This window comes from Aethalodelphis obliquidens, unplaced genomic scaffold, assembly GCF_003676395.1.
Source record: "Aethalodelphis obliquidens isolate GAN/ISIS:26980383/991018 unplaced genomic scaffold, ASM367639v1 scaffold73, whole genome shotgun sequence".
NCBI classification, from domain to species: domain Eukaryota; kingdom Metazoa; phylum Chordata; class Mammalia; order Artiodactyla; family Delphinidae; genus Aethalodelphis; species Aethalodelphis obliquidens.
Window position 1 is genome coordinate 7,045,358 of NW_020838017.1, and position 18,986 is coordinate 7,064,343.

Here is an 18,986-nt window from a genome sequence, read left to right on the forward strand (position 1 = left end):
ATTATTATTATTTTTAAATGAGTTAATGAATATTTAAAATATTTCAATTATAATTTCTAATGTAAATACATACATTTATATATTTATATAAAACCACCATAAACAAAAGCTCTTTGAGGGCCTCAGGAATTTTTAAAAGTGAAAAGGTTCCTCAGACCAGTAGCATAAAGGCATAAAGTTGCATGGCGTGTTCAAGGAATAAATGAATAAATGAAGACGTGCAGTTAGCTGCCTCCAGTTCTTTTAGGAGTAGAGTGTAAATTATAAATATATACATAACACATTCATACACAACGAATATGATTACCATATCCTCTCAGCCCATGAATAACAGATAAAGTATGCTAAAAGGCTGAAAGATTTAACCTGAATCTATTGGTGATTTTTGGAAAGGAGGAGGGAGCAGATTTAGTTAATCCAGTGAAAAGTCATCGCATATAAATTTGCAAAATACTCCCTGGACTGAGGTCATGTGTTTAATTTTAGCAAGTAGGGTGAATACGTTTGGGTAGGTATTTATACTAAGCAGTGGACTGAACTGGAGATAGGTTTGACAGTGGAAACAGTGATACAATCTTTATTATTTTCAATGCAAAAAAAAAAAAAACTATTAATGTGATGTTCTGGTTGAGAATTTAAACTCTCAAAAAATCTGGAAATTCAAAGTCATGGTACCCATAGCAACCATAACTCTGCCCCCTTGCATGCCCAGTGTGGAGTATTTTGTATTGCAGTACATGCTGTGAGATCTATGCCTAAATGTGCTATATAACAGAGTTACAGTTGCTGTGGGAACTGTAACTTTGAATTGCCTGCCTTTTGTATCATTAAACTTTCAGCTGAAGTATTGCATTAAAGGAATTTTTTTTCCTCCACTGCATTTCCTCATTAAAAAAAAAAAAATTGATTGGGTGTTTTTTTTTTAAAGGATGTAAATGATGTTAGACTCAAAAGGAAGGATAATGCATTCTTGTTTCCCAGATATATGCACTGATATAACGTTAGTGAATTACCACATTTACATATTTCAACCTTCAATAACAAGTCATAAAATAATCCTCGATTTACATAGAACCTTTAATCCTGAAGGATCCCATCACACACACAGACACACAGTAACCGAACCACATTGGACAAGAAAACTCAATAAATATTTAACAGCGCCCAACAAAATTATACAGTGCTTTAGGACAAGCAGTCAGGAAGAAAGGTACTGTCATCCATTGGTGGGACACAAACTGAGGAGTGGGAAATCTCATGCTCCATTCCTACTTTTTTGATGGCATTGGCTCTGTCTTTGACCTTGAGTCAGCGACTTGAATCCCTCACAACTCTGGGTATTCCATTTTCTCTGTTTACTGAGGAAGTATTTCTAGGACCAATGACAAGAAAAGACTTCAAAAGTTCATTTGCTTGTGTATACTACTGCCAGCCAAGGCACATACCTACATATTCTAGAACAGGCAATTACAACTACAAACTTCTACTACAAAAGGCAAGATAGTAAATATTTTAGGCTTTGAGGGCCATACAGTCTCTGTCGTAACTACTCAACTCTGCTGTTTTAGTGTGATAGATGCCATAGACAATACATACATGAATGAGCATGGCTGAGTTCCAACAAAATTTATTTATGGACACTGAAATTTGAATTGCATATAATTTTTATTTGTCACAAAATATTTTTCTAGTGATTATTTTCAACCATTTAAAAATGTAAAACACATTCTTAGCTCGTGGGTTGTACAAAAACAGGTAGTAGGCTGCAGTTTGCCAACCCCTGCTCTAGAAGTTTGAGTTGCATGTCAGGCTGAAGGCTACCTGTAGACAGAGGTGTGCTTCTAAATATTTAAATATCTAATATCCCTAAATATCTAAATATCCCTAACCCGAAAGAGGTATGTCTGTGTTAGTTTTTATATATCTAGATCTAGATGTAGATACAGATATGTACATATGGTATACATATATGATTTAGATATATATGTAGGTGTATAAGTTCATTACACATTTTGCCGATACACAGGAAGTGTAGCACAAATGTACAAATCATAATAAAATATGCCACACTCTTCACTGTAAATTCCATAGAGCCAATCTATTCTCAGAGAATGCTTTTGTTAACTATTTGCTGAACTCTTATATCCATAGCTAACCTATAATTGCATTAGCAAATGAGTGTAGTTCCAACCTGAATATTGTTTGAAATTTTCATTTAAATTGAGGAGTAAAATAAAAGTGAGAAAACAAAGATGCATCCAAAAATCTCACTCTTTCACCAATGACGTGAGCAACTTCTTTGCTGAATTATACAGCTTTCAAAAATTTCCTCATTTGTTTGTGCTATTCACTATATTATTGGCTACAGACTTGACACACTTTTTTTAAAAAATGTGATTTTAAGCCTCGTTAAACAGTAAGTTCTTTTTTTTTTCATTTTTATTTTGTTTATTTATTTTTGGCTGTGTTGGGTCTTCGTTGCTGCACGCGGGCTTTCTCTAGTTGTGGCAAACGGGGGCTACTCTTCGTTGCAGTGCACGGGCTTCTCACTGCGGTGGCTTCTCTTATTCTGGAGCATGGGCTCTAGGCATGCAGGCTTCAGTAGTTGTGGCACGCGGGCTCAGTAGTTGTGGCTCACGGGCTCTAGAGCTCAGGCTCAGTAGTTGTGGCGCATGGGCTTTGTTGCTCTGTGGCGTGTGGGATCTTCCCAGACCAGGGATCGAACCCATGCCCCCTGCATTGTCAGGCAGATTCTTATCTACTGGGCCACCAGGGAAGTCCTTGACACACGTTTAAGTTTAATCCATGTATTAGTCAGGGCTCTTCAAAGAAACAGAACCAATAGGAGATATATGTATCATAGTTTGATATATATATATATATATATATATATATACATGTATATCATAGTTTGTGGAGGCTGAGAAATCCCAAGATCTATAGTCAGCAAGCTGGAGACCCAGGAGAACTGACCTTTAGTTGCAGTGTGAGTCCAAAGGCCTAAGAACTAGGACAGGCAATGGTATAAGTTCCAGTCCAAAAATCGGCAGGCTTGAGACCCATGAAGAGTCAGTGTTTCAGTCCAAGTCCAAAGGCTGGAAAAGACCCATGCCCCAGCTCAATTAATCAGACAGGAGTTCTCTCTTACTCAGACTTTTTTGTTCTCTTCAGGCCTTCAACTGATGAGATGAGGCTCACCCACGTGGGGATGGGGTGATCTGCTTTACTCAGTCTACTTATTCAAATGTTTATCTCATCCAAAAACACCCTCATAGACACATCTAGGATAATGTTTGACCAAATATCGGGTACCCCATGACCCAGTCAAGTTGACCTATAAAATTAATCATCACAATCTGCAATATTTACATTTTCTCCATTCCTTTCTTAAGTCTAAACAATCAACAGTACAATAAATCAAGCCCTGATTGGTAATGTTTGCTGAGTTCCATGCTCTAAATACTCCCACCACAGCCAATTTCAAGCTACCAACATAATGCCAATGGGCATGGGTTGGGAAGAGATATGGTAACATACTGTGATATAGTATTGCAGTCATCACAATACAAAAGGTATAATTAACCTCAAGAGCAGAGATAATAGTAAAATGTAGTAAAATAATTAGAAAGTGATGAGTTTTCAGTATGTACTACCTTTGTTTTTAATACAATGTATTGTGAATTTATATTTTTTATTGAAGTATAGTTGATATAAATATATATATACATACAATTTAATATTTAATAATAGACATGTTTAATAGCCAGCTTGCAAAATTCCTGAAAATGCAACAATTAGCTGTGGTGAGTCCATAACAGGTGGTTCCAGAACGCCCTGAGAACGGCGTTGTGTAAGCTTCGTTTGAGGCTCCTCTAGTCCCTTCCCATCTCTGTGAAAACCCTGCCCAGTGTCATTTTGGCCACAGCTTACTGAAGATGAGAACAGAAACCATCTCACTATTCTTCTTGGTATTGCTTTTCCTCTGAAGTACTCAGATCTCTTTACACCCTTAGTGAATTACTGCGTTTACATATTTCAACCTGAAATAACAAGTCATAAAATTATCAGTCTGTGGCCATGGCAAAATGTAGGTGGAGACAGCCCAGGGACTTGCTGGTGCTTCCATGGGTTTGGCTGATGGCCCAGCACAGGGGGCTGCCACTATACAGATGACCAGTCTGCATCATTTTACCACAGTTATCTGAGAAATTCTGACAAAGCCGGAGTTAGGATTTGAGTCCTACAGACAATTATAGCCATGGACAGGGAGACACAGAAAATCAGTGAAGAGTGGCCCCTTGACTTGCCAGTTTAGTGATTTACCTACCATGCCCACTCTGTTTTTAATGCTTGTCAAGTATTTTTAAGTTGTAAATCACTAAATACAAGGCATCATTAACGTCCATTTGAAACTGCACAGAGAAATTTTGAGTAGGTGGTATTTGAGTCCCCCAGTGGAGCCAATACCCCATGTCTGTACACTTTCTTGTCTTCGTTTTTAAAAATCAGGTATGGCAAGATGTTTTAATAACCTCAGATGGCTGGGACCTCTGTTTTTGGTATGATCTAAGATAGCTGTTCCCAGCAATGCCTTTAATACCATGCTGGGGGTCAATTGAATCAAATTCTTTATTAGTATGTGGATCACAAATGAGTCTGAAGAACAAGGAGCCTATAAGTCACCACCACCCTCTCCCCTAGGACGTGGCCACCTGAGATGGAATAGTGTGGCATTTCGGTTAGAGGGACAAGGTCACAATTTAGTCAAAAGTCATACATACTCCACTGCAGTGCATACAATTTTAAAAAGAAGAGAAAAACGGAGCTTAGTTATTTCTAAACTAAATAACCCAGAAATGTCAAGGGCACTTGAAGGCAATGAACTGTTAAAATTAAGGGGTGTTTGGGTGTATATGTGATTGGGGGGAGGGAGTGGGACTTGGCTTTGATCTACAAACAAGTCAGAATAAAACAGACTCAGCATTTCTGTCGTAACTGGAAATGGCTTGGGCAAATTTAATCCAACTTCCCTGAAAATACTTGATTAGCCTCCCAACGCGGAGGAAAGTCAAGATAAGATAGGAAGTCTCTGTCTGTACTAAGGGCCGAGGACCTTGGGGCTTCCAGTGCCCACAAAGGGCATCACATGACCCCTCCCGGGGCGGGGCGGGAGGGGGCGGGCGGAGGGGTCCCTTTCTCGGAGTTCCCCGCTTCTCTCTTGGCTCTGCCTTCAAGTCCGTGAGAAATCTGTCCCGAGCTACCGGCCTTGACTGCCTGGAACTGAGTTAAGAGGCTCAGTGTGTCTCCCCACTACAGCCCAGGAGACAGGCGACAAATAGGAGGCCCAAATTTAAGATGTAGCTCAACCTTTGACCACTAGAGGTCTCCTGGAAAGCAATGACCCGTATAACCCTATTTACCCTCCTTAAACCCATAGACGTTGAGCTCAGACTTCGCGAGTCTGCTCTGCTGGAGGCCGCCTTATTAATAACGCCACCCACCCCCACCGCTCGCGATGGCGCCAGGCTTGGAAGGGGGGAGGGGACTAGGCAGTGGCTGACCCTCGGACAGGGCTGGCTTTTCAATCCACGAATCAGTCCGCAGACTCCGGGGCTACCCTCCTCGAGCCCCACTTCTTGACCAAGGAAGACGGGAGAGAGCCTCTAACTCGAGGTCCCCAGGTGGGCAGCGCGGAGTCTCCCGGACTTCTAACCAGCCATGGACTAGTCAGGGGACCAACGTGTAGAATCACTTAGCAGGTCCACCAGCAGGCCAGGATCCCCCCCTGCCCGCTCCCCCAGCTTCGCCCCACTCGTTCCTCCTGCCCCCTTTCACCTTCCCCCTTTGCCTCCCGATCGCCAAAGTGGCCTGAGTTTGACCGGTGGAAGGAGATGAGGGGACCATTCACCGTCCCTGTTCTGGTATTTTCTGGAAAAATATAGCGGCTTCTACGTGGAAAAGGAAAGAAAAAAAAAAAACAAAAAAAAAAAAACGTGGTCGGGGGAGCAAGGAAGGAAACAGCCAGGTTGAATTCCCAGTCTTTATGAAGCAATTCGCTCACCAGTGAAAGAAAGCTGCAGTGGCAGCTTCGAGCCACATGCGGTAGTGTGTAGCAATTAGTAGATAAAATGCTGACTAAAGTGCTAAAACATGAAGTATTATTATAGCCAAGGTCAAAAATGTTTCATTTGTCTTTTACAATTTGGGGGGGAGGGGGAGGCCCAGAGGTGCGCAGAGAGGGTTGAATTTTTGAAATGGTCGCCTTCTTTCTTCAACTGTACTTAAAAAAATTTTTTTAAATGATCCTATTTATTATAGTCCAAGCTGCCTAATTATGTCACTGCTAGGTTTCGCAACTAACTTAACCCCCCTGATCCTTTATTCACAGACACTGAAAAATGTGTCTACTGCTTCCCCACTCCCTTGAGGGGTGAGAATGATTTTTAATTTTTTAACCTTTTAAGTAAACCAAATAACTTAAAACAGAGAGTTGGGTTTTGGCTTAGCAAAGCAGCCGGAATATAGATGTGTGGGTATAGGTTCCTGTGTTGCAGTATAAGAAAGAGCCCAAAAATAATGTGTGATATAAACATATATTGCTTTTTCCCCACTCTTCTTTTATACACTGTGAGTCCCAGCTACAAGCTTTTTTATAGATAAAGCACTTGCTTTCATGATTCTAACTGTCCAGAATGGATTGTCTTCTTACAACATTCAATCTGTTTATGAGTATTTACTTTACATTAGCCCAAGGACCCTGCACTGCAGGAGTTTGCCTCTATTCCCCTGGGTGTCGGGTGTCTCAAGTCTTACATCTGCTCTGTGATTGATGGAACCTTGAATCCACGTTATTACTCTCTTACAAGCAGAAATCAAACAGGCTATTAACTACATTACTTCAAAGAACTGCTTCAATACAATCTCCTTATCTTAATTGAAACTTTCTTTGTATGGATATTTGCTACAGAGATAATTTACAGGTGCCCATCAAGCATCATATTAAAGAAGTAAAATAGAGGGGGTTGTTTTTTGTTTTGTTTGTAAACACACCACTGTGACCTATAATTTTAAAAGTCATTCACAGGATTGGACCTGAGGTTTGATTTTTTGGATTTTATTAGGTTCATGGGGGTGCTGCTCCTGTAAAAAGAGCGGAAAGATGCCCCTGTGATTCAGTTTTGACATCTGACTATAAGACTGCAGATATTCAGAAATATTCAGACCTAGATCCCTGCAATTGTTAACATCTCAAAAACCTTATCCGGAGTTTTCCAGAAGACAGAGATATCAGGCAGCGTGCAGCCTAGTTCAGCACCTAACCTTGTACAGACATAGAAACAGGATTTCTAATTAGGTGAAGTTCCTTACAGACCCTTAAAGACTTACAGCAACAAAACCAGCAGAAGTTGCTTAGATGCTCTAAAGAGCTGTGTATTTTTAAAGAGAGAGATTTAATATACAATCGAGGGATACCCTCAGGCATTCTGTTGAGGTTTCCTGCATAAATGCTGCTGCATTGGTCATACAGGAAACTGACTCACAGTCGATCTCAAATATGATCTTGTCAAAATACTGCAACTCAAGTTTTTTAATATAGTATTTCTTGAACTGAATGTATATATTTACACGAACAGGACAGAGACTAACTGCAGCCTTAGGCGTCTCTCATGTATTTTTAAAAAATTATGTAAAATGCCCTTCAGTCAAGTCCATTCATATGTAAAAAAATGAACAAAATGGGTTATTCTAATCAAACGTCTGTAGTATGCATCATAAACTTAAAAAGAGAAAGCACCAGAGAGCTGTAATTTCTCTTTGTAACCCATGCTTATAAAATAGAAAGATCAGATGAAATTTCAAGGAAGATAATTAAAGAGTGATGTGCAAGTCATAATTGGCTAATGCAAGAGATGGGAAACTGCGAATTGTTACATTGTCTTCCACGGTGCAGAGTTGTGATATTACTTTAAATTATTAAAATAGTTTTCGACATCTTTCAGAATACCGGCTCTTTGGCATGGGCTTTTATTACTTATTGTAATTGGAGGATCTGCCATTTTCTTTCGTTTATCTCTGTGTGTATAGAAACGAGCTAGGTCTTGCCTTTTATTACTTCCCCATGTTCTGAATCAAAAATGTGGTTTAGATAATGTTAAGTGTCCTAATTCTTACTGCAGTGGACGCAGACGTTTTGAAAAGGCATAAAAATACACACAGAGGGTCTTTCCACCTCAAGTCACTGAATATGAGGCATTTGTGCTCTGCCGGGTGTATTAACTTCAGCCATGTGAATATAATTTTCATTAAAGTAATCCTGTTTCAACTAGATGCTGTGACTAGAGGTGAAACGTTGCGAAAGCGTTAAAAATAGCTTACTAGTAATTTCAACATCCTGTAATTTTATCACAGATCAAGTTTCAACTGTCATACTATACAGACCTTATTCCCCATATAGTACATGTTTACTTTTTTAGCATGCCAGACCCACTTTGGAAAGATTGGTGCCAATATACTAAAATCGGAGGGGGGGGGTGGGTGTAACACTGAAAGGAGTGGGAGGAGGGCGGGGAAGGGGATGGGGGAGCGTGGGGGAAGCGAGTACACCATTTTACATCCACACTGCGAAAATGCAGTCTAGCCTGGCGGAGGACCGGCAGCTGGGTCGGAGCGAGCGAGGGCTTTGCAGTCTCTGCCTGTTCCTTGTTCTGTCGCTCTTAAGTTTCTCTGTGTTTGCATAATAGCCATGCATGCAAACCTCGCAATGCTCCAGGGCTCCAGAACAATAAATATACACATTTAAAGCCTTTATTGTCTTACGGTTCATGCCCCCGGTTTTCAACAGCTTAATTTCTGGTTGTATGTAACTAGTTTGCAAATGGATTTTTTTCAGTTTCAAACTATTATTGAGGAAGCTCCTCTCCCTTTTTGGCGGGGGGAGGGGTTGGGGGTGGGGGAGTAGCCGGTATATTATTCCTGTAGCGCTGGGTTATATAAACACATTATCATTTGAGAGCGCCCTTGGCGTCCATCAGCATTGTAAACACGTACTAGTGTATATACTTCAAAATTAAAGAATGCACACGCAGAACCGGGAGCCTGAATTCATATTCCGAGCAGACTCGCTGCTCGCATTTATTGATTTATCATGCATCGTTTATTGTTCCAGTCCCTAAATGCAGTCGCTGTCCGTTCAATATTGTTTGCAAAATCTTGAGATGTGTGTGCGCTGCTCACTTGTCTTTCTGTTTTTTTTTTTTTTGCTGAGTATTTTTTTTGCGAAGCGAACAAATGCATTAATATTTATATGTTTATATAATCGATAACCCACTTTTCCCTTCGATGTAAATAGGCATCAAAAGATAATTTAACAGATTAGTTCTCGAAAACATGGCAGTGAGGAAGCGTAATTTAACTATCAAACAAATCTACATGTCTAATAACAGCAAATCTGCTAAGGAGCATTAGAAAGAGGAGCAGCGCCCCGGAATCTCTGCAGGAAATGTTCTTTATATTAGACATATACAAGCAGGTCCTGTCAGATGCACAGCGGAGCTCGCTAGCTCTCGTCTCCTCCAAAAATCTCATCAAATGAAACCGCTAGACAAGGGAGATTGGGAAGAGGTAGATCTCATCTTCACACACTTTTAGGGCAGAATTTATTTTTACAGACCTTCCTATGTAATTTTTGCCTTGATCCATCCTCTTCCCGCCGAGATCGGACGGAGCCTTTCTGCCGATTATGAATTTGATCAACCCACGTTTGGAAGGAAACCTACACATTTTTGACAGGAGCTGAAAATTGAGTCGTCAGAGAAATATTAGGTCACATTTTCAATCATTTTGGTGCCGAAGGGGAGGCGAGAGCTTAGTTTTATATTGAGACATTACGCCGGCTGAAGGCAGAGAATGTTTTTCCCTGCCAGGACCTGATGCAATCCATTCAAGCCAACAAGTTTGGAGAGAATGTTGAGTTCAATCAATTCAGAACGTCGAGATGGAGCCCAACTCACTCCAGGTATTTCGCTCTCCTCCGCTCCTCCGATCCCGGCACCCCCCGGCACCCCCCAGCCCCCCGGCTCACCCACACCTCTGCACCCACCCACACCCCCCACAAACTTTTCACCAAACTTTTACCCTCTGCATCCCCCCAAATCATTTTTATTGTTTAAAAAAATCCCTGCAGTGATCATAAATACATAATGTAATTCTACCGCCTCAGATGGAGAGGTAGGGAGAGGTGGGGGGCCCGGAGTCTTTTTTTTTTTTTTTTAAGGGAGGCAGAAAATTTGTGTGGGCTCTATTATTTTTTCCACCCAGCTTTATATCTGTTGGCTCTTCTGTATTAAGAGTGTGGATGTCTGTGTGTAAATGTGTCTGGGAATAGACGTTTGTGCTCTGATGGCTACATTATTTATTTGGTGCTTTTTTTCCCCTGCAGTGGGTCGGCTCACCGTGTGGCTTGCACGGACCTTACATTTTCTACAAGGCTTTTCAATTCCACCTTGAAGGCAAACCAAGAATTTTGTCCCTTGGCGACTTTTTCTTTGTAAGATGTACGCCAAAGGATCCGATTTGCATAGCGGAGCTCCAGCTGTTGTGGGAAGAGAGGACCAGCCGGCAACTTTTATCCAGCTCTAAACTTTATTTCCTCCCAGAAGACACTCCCCAGGGCAGAAATAGCGACCATGGCGAGGTGGTAAACTTATATCTCCCTCTCTTCTTTCTTTATTATTTTTTCCCGTAGTAATGCTTATTACAGGGCAAGCTTGAAAATACTGTATTCACTTCTGCAGGCGAACAGGATCGACTTCTTTTTTAAAGGGGTAGCGCCACTAGCTGGGGCTCGAGTATTTTGCCATTGTCAGAGTTTGGCTGTCAGCTTTACAAAGAAGATCCAACTGCTGATTTTAGTCAAGATCAAATAACTTGTTCGAGAAGGGTTTTGTTCAAGGGTGTGTGTGTGTGTGTGTGTGTGTGTGTGTGTGTGTGTGTGTGTGTGATCCTGCTATTGCCGCTTGAACATCACATGCTTTTTATATTTTTTGCCTTTTGAAAATTTACCTTCGCGTCTGGCTCGGTAGGGGATGGGTGGATTTCTTTCGGTGGGTTTCGATATTGTTCCCGTTTTTCTTTTCTTTTTTTTTTTTAAAGTAAGTATTTGATATGTTTAAGAGGGCGGAAATTACGAAATGGAGGCAGAGTGAGATCAAAAGCTATTGAGTTGGCAAAGACGTGTTGAATAAAGTGATAAATGACAGGTACTGGAATAATACATTCAAATAACTTGCAGATCTGCCCGGGCGGATTTCAAAGCGGTCGTGTAACCGGCACAAACACGTTAAGCATTAACAACTATCTCTCGTCCCCACCCCCTCCCCCCGGACAAGCCATTTGATGTTCTAGTTTTCAATTACTCCACGCAAAGTGGACGCCTTCCAGCGCGATCTTTGGGGATGTGTGGGACGCGGACGGGGGAGGGAAGGGCAGAGGGGTGTGTGCTCACCCCCTGGCCCTGCGGGTCCGGAGTCCTCCGTGCCCAGACGGCGCTCCTGGGGAGGGTGGAGAGGGACAGAGCCTCCCCGGCACGTTTCTGGGCGGCCGCGGGGGCGCTCGCCGGCGCTCCCGGCAGGACGCCCGAGGTGAGCCCGCTGTCGCCGGTCGCCGGGGCGGCCGCCCCTATTCGGCTCTGTCATTTCATGTGTGGCCGCATTTCTGCGGGCTCCCCTCGTCAGCTGACCGACCTCAGCACCCTGGTACCTACCGGGGGAACTGTTTTGGGGAGGCTGTGCCTGCGGCGCGGCGGGGCGGGAGGGCGCGCGGCCGCCTGTCAAGGCTTTGTGTTGCCCAAGCGGGAGCAGGGCAATCAAACTCAGACTTCTGAGGGCAGCTAGCTCTGTGCCAGGCTTTCGAGCTGTCGAGGTAGGTGTAAGGACCTTTTTGTTAAGTGAATGGTTCCCCGTTTAACTCATCCCGGAGCTCGAAGCTGCCTGCCAGTCCTTCCAGAATTCCTTGGTCTGGTGGAGTTGATTGTACTTTTGGCACCTCCAGTTCGCTCCTTCTCGCCGAGATCGAGTTACCCGTCAGTGGTCTATGCCGGTTAATTACCGGAGTTCGTCAAAACGTTCGCCCTCGTTTCAGCCTCTTCGGAAATAAGCCCCTCCCTCCTCTCCGAACACCTCTCCCAACCCACACGCCCTCCCCTCCGCCCTCCCGGCCAGCTATGGGTTTTAAACGTTCACCTTTCCCGACGTCTGCCGGCAATTTTACAAAGGTGTTGTTTGGAAATGCTGTGAAAAATCCTGCAGCCTACCAACAGGTTGAGCTCTTTGCACCGCCCAAGGTTTGGCTCGGCCCCCTCCCCCGACCCAACTTTCCTGCGCAGCTGTCTGCCTTCCCCTCCCCCTCCTGATTTCTTATTATTTGCTTTTCAAATTTATTACTTCAACATGGCCTGTGATCTGGAAAAGGGAAGGATTAAATATCCAGAAAAGAGCTGGTGCCTAATAGACTTCTGACTGAACCCAGAAGGAAATTATTCAGTGTTTTATGGGATATTTTGTGGCCACGGCCTTTTTTTTTTTTTCAATTGAAAGCGGAATATTTTTTAAAGACCCCGAATTGACCCCACTTGGTCCAGTTTTAATTTCTGTTGTGTAATTAAATAGTAAATTCTGATTTAAGAATAAAAGAAATATTAGCCGAAGGTTGCATCTGGTAGTACTAATGATAGTGAATAGATATATTTTTAAATACACGATTTTTTAAAAGACATTATTCATTATGGGGAAATGTAAGCGAACCATTTTAATGATCTTGGCGTTTCGTCGCTGCTATATGAGCCATACCTGAGAAAATTAATCTTGCCATTTAAAAGTAAACTCTAGGGGGTTTGGAGAGGGAGATGGCTCTATTTATATTCCTCAGCTGCATATACATCGTCTAATATTATGCATGATTTGTTTTTTAATGCTAACACGGCTGGTAATTAGCTGTATGATTATAGTTGTATATTTCATTAGGACTTTGGATGATGTCCTTGTGAATTATTCAGCCATATTAAAACAATTTTCAATTGAGATAATGACACGCCTCAAAATTATGCAAATACAGGCTACATTGTGCAAAATAATTATGACAAATGTAAAGCAGGTAGAAAGTTTCCCAGTGCAGATCGGTTTTCCACCCTGGTGATGTCATTTCCCCCCTGGCCTAAGATAGTCAGTCATTCATTAGCAGAATAGCAGCAGCAGTCTCCTCTGGAGGAGAGCCTGCAGATACCAGCATTTACTGCTGGCACCTAGAGGGGGCAACAGGGCCCTCTCATTAAGACATTTGCTTTGTTTTCTCTTACTCTGTTAACTTGTTTATGTACAGCGAAATGATTTTATTATTGATTTTAAATAGTTTTGAATGATGCATTTGCCATTTGCAATGCATAACTGAAAGAGAAAGGTTTCCTGGTGACGTGCACTGTGCCTTGGAGAAAATGTTCAGCACATTTAAATCAGCCAGTACAGTTTATTTAAAGTAACCAAATGGAGGTTAATAATTTCTTGATTGAGCTGACATCAGCATCCATTTCAAAAGGACAGCCAGGACTCCGTATGCTTTTTTGGCTCAAGAACATCATTCTGTCTTTTTATGATTTCTTGAAATATAAAGACATCAGTTCTAAAAACAGGGAAATTATCATTGTGCGAGATTAGAAATAGCGTCCCTGTGTGGTTTGCTACGATCTGCAGAGGACAATTTTTTTTTTTTTGGTGGGGGAGGGAAATTTTCTTATTGATCTTTGCATTAATTGTATCAGGCTAGATAAGGCAGGGATTTGTATGCCCATTTTATAGATGGAGACAGAGGCCTTGAAGAGTTTATGTGGCTTGTCAAAGGTCGCCGGCTTGAACCTAGGCCTTCTTAAGCTTTAGGGTTGCTTTATTTTCCCGCTGAAACCTACCCTTGGAACTAGAGCTTGAATACATCATATTATATTCCAGAAGTGTGTACTAAATGTGGGCAGTTCCTTGTACATTTTAGAACTATATCACCAGATATTTAGGTAGCAGAATCATTCTTATTCTATAAAGTTCAGTTAATCCTAGCCAGTGTCATAGAACTATAACAGTTACATTTTAATACCATTATTAATAATCATTAACAATTTATTACTAGTTTAAGTAATGAGGATAATGTCTGGCCTGCTTATATCACTGCTGCCTACGCATACTTAACAGTGCTGGCAGCTGGTGTGGAGGAAAAGCATTCCAGAGACTCACATCTTGATTCTACAACTAACTATTTGTTTGCCCTTGGATAACTGTAAACACTCTGAACCTCAGTTTATTCATCTGCAAAATGGGAACAATAGTAAAGCTGACTGGGGATTGTTATAAATATCAAGAGACATTATTATGGGCAAAACTACTTTATAACTGTAAATTAAATAAATAGAAAAGAGGGCTTCCCTGGTGGAGCCGTGGTTGAGAGTCCGCCTGCCAATGCAGGGGACATGGGTTCGTGCCCCGGTCTGGGAAGATCCCACATGCCGCCGAGCGGCTGGGCCCGTGAGCCATGGCTGCTGAGCCTGCGCGTCCAGAGCCTGTGCTCCGCGACGGGAGAGGCCACAACAGTGAGAGGCCCGCGTACCGCAAAAAAAAAAAAAAAATAGGTGGATGTACAAGGTTGGATTTCAGCCTGACGGATCATGGGCTGGATTCTACAAGAAAGCTTGCTGGTCCCCTGCAACAGTGAGTGTGGATGAGTAAGTCAGTGATGTCAGGGAGTCAGTATCAAGCATATCTGGGCACTACAGGTTTTAGCATGCAGCCAGGGTATCTAACAGTGGTTTGACTATCACCAGCCTCACTATCCAGTCAAAAATTGTTAAAAATCCATATTCACAAGCCCCTACTGGAATTAATTTATTTAGAATCTCTGGAATTGGGGTCCAGGATTCTGCATTTTAAATAGTCTTGCTCTAGCTGTGTGGATCTTGGGCGAGTTTTAAACTCTGTGCCTCGGTTTTCTCATCTGTAAAATGGAAATATGGTACCTACTTCCCAGGATTATTTTAAGGCTTAAAGGAGTTAATACATGTAAAGTGCTTACAACTGAGGTGGGCACATAGCAGAGTCTCCAGTAATGGCTGACTCATTATTATTATCATTAATATTAGTAGTATTGTTCTCGTTAGAGTTTGAGACCACTACCATGGACCTTCCTAAAGAAAGCTTTTCTCTATGAGAGGGCGGCATTTAGGTTAGTTTACTAGAACATATAGCCAATTCAGATCCCCCCAGATCAGGCTGGCTTTCATCCATATGGTGGTTTTAGCTGTGTTGCCATTATAAAAGGCTCCTTAAGGATTTACGTTTTAGTATCGAAATATGCTGTCAACTGGATCAGCAGGAGTTTTTAGAAGATCACCTGATCACATCACAGACACATTCTGAAATTCAGGAGGTGCTGAACTGGCCTTGCTCTGCCTGTGGGTGGCCACTCACTGGGTCTCTGGTCTGTTTCCATGAGCTGATTTCTTTTTTTAGAAGTTTCTGAGATCTCTTCAGTGTCCTCACTAGCCTTGCAGAATTTCTTTAACTTTTCTAAGCCTCAGTTTCTTCATCTGTCAAATGGATTTAATGGTTTCTACTTTGCCAAGAGAATTAGTAATAATAATGAAAAGGTCCTGGCAACTAGCCTCGTACCTATACATGCGAGCTCAGCAAATGATGGATGCTGTTATAATAGTTATCGTTTATTTTTAGTAATGATCTTAAGCTAAGAGAAGGAATATCTTTACTCTCTCCCTAGCAGGCCCTTTAGAACTAGGGTGAGAACTAATGAATTACATGGACAGAGTTTACTGGACTGTGACAAGTGTCAGCAAACTAAGGCCAAAGGGCCAAATCTGGCCCACTGTCTGCTTTTGTAAATAAAGTTTTACTGGAACATAGACTGTTTATGTATCGTTTATAGCTGCTCTCAGACTACAGTGTCAGAGTTGAATGGTTGTGACAGTGACCATATGGCCCACACAGTGGAAAATATTTACTCTTCGGCCCTTTACAGAAAAAGTTTGCTGACCCCTGCCCTATGGAGTTGATCTGAAATAAGGAATGTGACTGTGTACCTTTTAGTCTTTCTTACTTGGCTTTGGAGCAAGATCCAGTAATAGAAGAAATACCTTAACATTAATATGTCAAAAACCTTTATATGTACAAAATTCTGTTTTAGCATTGAGCCTAGGATGTTAAAATTTGAGAATCAGTAGAATGTATACTAAGTTGTATTTTGGATGGTTAAGTTCCCAATTCCAGCCAATGCTGGTTTCATCTATCTTGAGTTAATGAAAGCTGCTTGCTGAGTGCTATGTGCTCCGTGCTTTGCTAGGTACAGAGACGGATGTGAAACAATTCATGATGTGGCTTTTTTTCTCAAGAAGCTTATCAATCTTGATAGAGAGGTGAGATCAGCCCACGTTTTTAAAAAATGTAAAAGCAATGTAAGATGTAACACATTGGTGAATTGTTCTGACAGTAAATGCAATACGTTTTCAAAGGAAGGGTCACTATCTATATGTTTTTGGAAAACGCATGTGTTCAACTCCTCAGCTGCTGATTGAAGACCTACTAGGTGCTGGACAGTGGGGTACTGAGATACAGGAGAATGGCCCAGCCCTCAAAAAACTCTTAGTCTACCCCCATAGACAGACACTGGTCACAGAAAAGCTGTCAGACTCTTATCTGCATCCCTTAGTTAAAGTGGAGATTAACTAAGGTCACTATTTATTTGTAGCCTTCCGCAATCTTTCTGGAAACTATGAAGTACTGTCTTCACCTTTGAGGTCTTATTCACTCCATGCATATTTATAGAGCACCCATTTTGTGCCAGAGCCTATTCTAGGCCCCGACATCCAGCATTGAACAAGACAGACAAGTACCCCTGCCCTCAGGGGACTTACAGTCCAGTGTTTGGTTTTAATCTCCCAGGTAGTTTTCACATGGTGCTTCCTGGAATGGTTATAAACTGTGTGCTTTTCCTGTGCTTGTCACTCCCTCTTCCCCCTCCCCACTGCAGTGCTGTTCTAAGAAGCAGAGGGTTGTGTCTTACTTACCTCTGGGTCTCCCCACAGCAGTCAGTGCATTCATCAAGTATCTACTGAATGACTAAATGTCATGATTAAAATGAATGCTTCCCCACAGCCTGCTTTCTTTAAGCTTGGCCCAATTTCTTTCTTTCTGGCAGAGGGTCATTCACCTGTGGGCCAGCTCCAGCAGCCCACCTCACACTTCTTTCTCTTCTAAAATCCATATCATTTTGCACCATAGGCTGTGAAAATGCGCAAAGGTTTTTTTTTTTTGGTAGAACTCGCCAAAGAAATTAGTGACTATTTGGGACTGAATGATCAGGCGAGAGCCAGCATCTCCATCTTTTTTTTGGTTTGGTTTGGTTTGGTTTTTTGCGGTACGCGGGCCTCTCACTGTTGTGGCCTCTCCCGTTGCGGAGCACAGGCTCCAGACGCGCAGGCTTAGCGGCCATGGCTCACGGGCCCAGCCGCTCCGCGGCATGTGGGATCTTCCCGGACCGGGGCACGAACCCCTGTCCCCTGAATCGGCAGGCGGACTCCCAACCACTGCGCCACCAGGGAAGCCCCAGCATCTCCATCTTTTTGAGCATGTTTCCAGTCTTCAGCCATCAGCCTATAGAAAGGCAGGGTTTTGGGGGAATTCCCTGGCGGTCCAGCGGTTTGGACTCTGAGCTTTCACTGCCAAGGGCCTGGGTTCAATCCCTGGTTGGGGAACTAGGATCCCACAAGCGGCACACGGTGGCAAAAAAAAAAAAAAAAGTATTAAAAATAAATAAAGGTTGTTTAAAAAAAAAAAAGTCGGGGCTCTGGGGTGGCAGTCTGCGGAAAGATGGGACTTCAGGGAAGGGGAGTCATTTCTCACCTGAGTGTTGGTTGGCAGTTCCGGCGAACTAGCATGTTTTCCAGACTGATGGTCTTGACGAGGCCACGTGTTTGATAGCAAGTCAAAACCGTAATCAATTAAAACCTGTCTTGACATTTAGAGTGTCAGGCACATACTAAGGAAATGTTATTTTTATGGAGTGCACGAGTCCATACATGTAAATACTTCGCTGTTAGTTATTAATAAAGCATGCCATTGTTCATAGTGGCATCTAGTGATACATGACTCAGGCTCATTTATCAAAGTCTAGTTTTAACCAATATCCAGAATATAATTGCTGGAATCAAATGGATTTGCTTGTCATTTTTTATAGCCAGGGTGGTTGGATATCTGCCATCTTCTACTCGGAATAATATTGTAGCTAGTGATTACCCGTTGGCTTGGCTTTTAAATAAATTTGAAATAAATGTATTGATTGTTGGCTTAAGGATTCATTTGCCTCTCAGAAATGTGGTCATGGATTCCTGCATTTCTTGAAAAATCTGCTCCTGCGCCCTCGCACGAGGATGGCTTTTTCTAGCCGCACCATGGTCCTTGCTGGCCTCCTGGAGATCAGAACCTAGGCCTTGGCCTTTGCAGAGCATGGCTCGCATCCTGTACTGTGAGCACCCGTACTGACGACACGTTTCCAACGTGCAGATGATGATGATGATTGAAAGGGTGCTTTAGACTCATGCTAAGGGCATCAAGTCTCCAGTACACACTTGCCTACATTAATTCTGCTTTTAAAATCAGACGCGTTGTTAACAGCGTTCAAGATAGATATTTGACATTTGTCACACAGACTAGGATGTGTGGTTTAACTGCATGAATTTTCTGTAGGATCTTTGTGGCTGTATGAATCGACGCACAGTGGTGGGTGTCCTTACACACACGAACATCAAGTTCCGGGTCCCATCTCCATCCTTGAACAGAGAGAAAAACTGGGGGTAGAAACCACGTGTTGCTAGTCAATCTGGTGGCCCCATAACCATCTCCCCTCTCCCCACCTTTCCTTTCTCATGACTCCAGCGCACCTGG

The 18,986-nt window shown here is 42.4% G+C and overlaps 1 protein-coding gene across 3 annotated transcripts in view; it reads left to right on the top strand.

The window, feature by feature from the left end:
* Window positions 1–9,542: 9,542 nt before the first annotated feature.
* Window positions 9,543–18,986, top strand: part of ARID5B (AT-rich interaction domain 5B) — a 189,246-nt gene continuing 179,802 nt past the window's right edge. Inside the window, exons 1-2 of one of the 3 annotated variants that reach the window (XM_027091882.1) lie at window positions 9,543–10,015; window positions 10,439–10,693. In XM_027091882.1, the coding sequence (XP_026947683.1) occupies window positions 9,995–10,015; window positions 10,439–10,693 (276 nt within the window). In that variant the 5' untranslated portion in view covers window positions 9,543–9,994. Of the gene's footprint in view, window positions 10,016–10,438; window positions 10,694–12,205; window positions 12,341–18,986 lie in introns of those variants that run through there. The other 2 variants (XM_027091884.1, XM_027091883.1) reach the window with 2 other exon arrangements.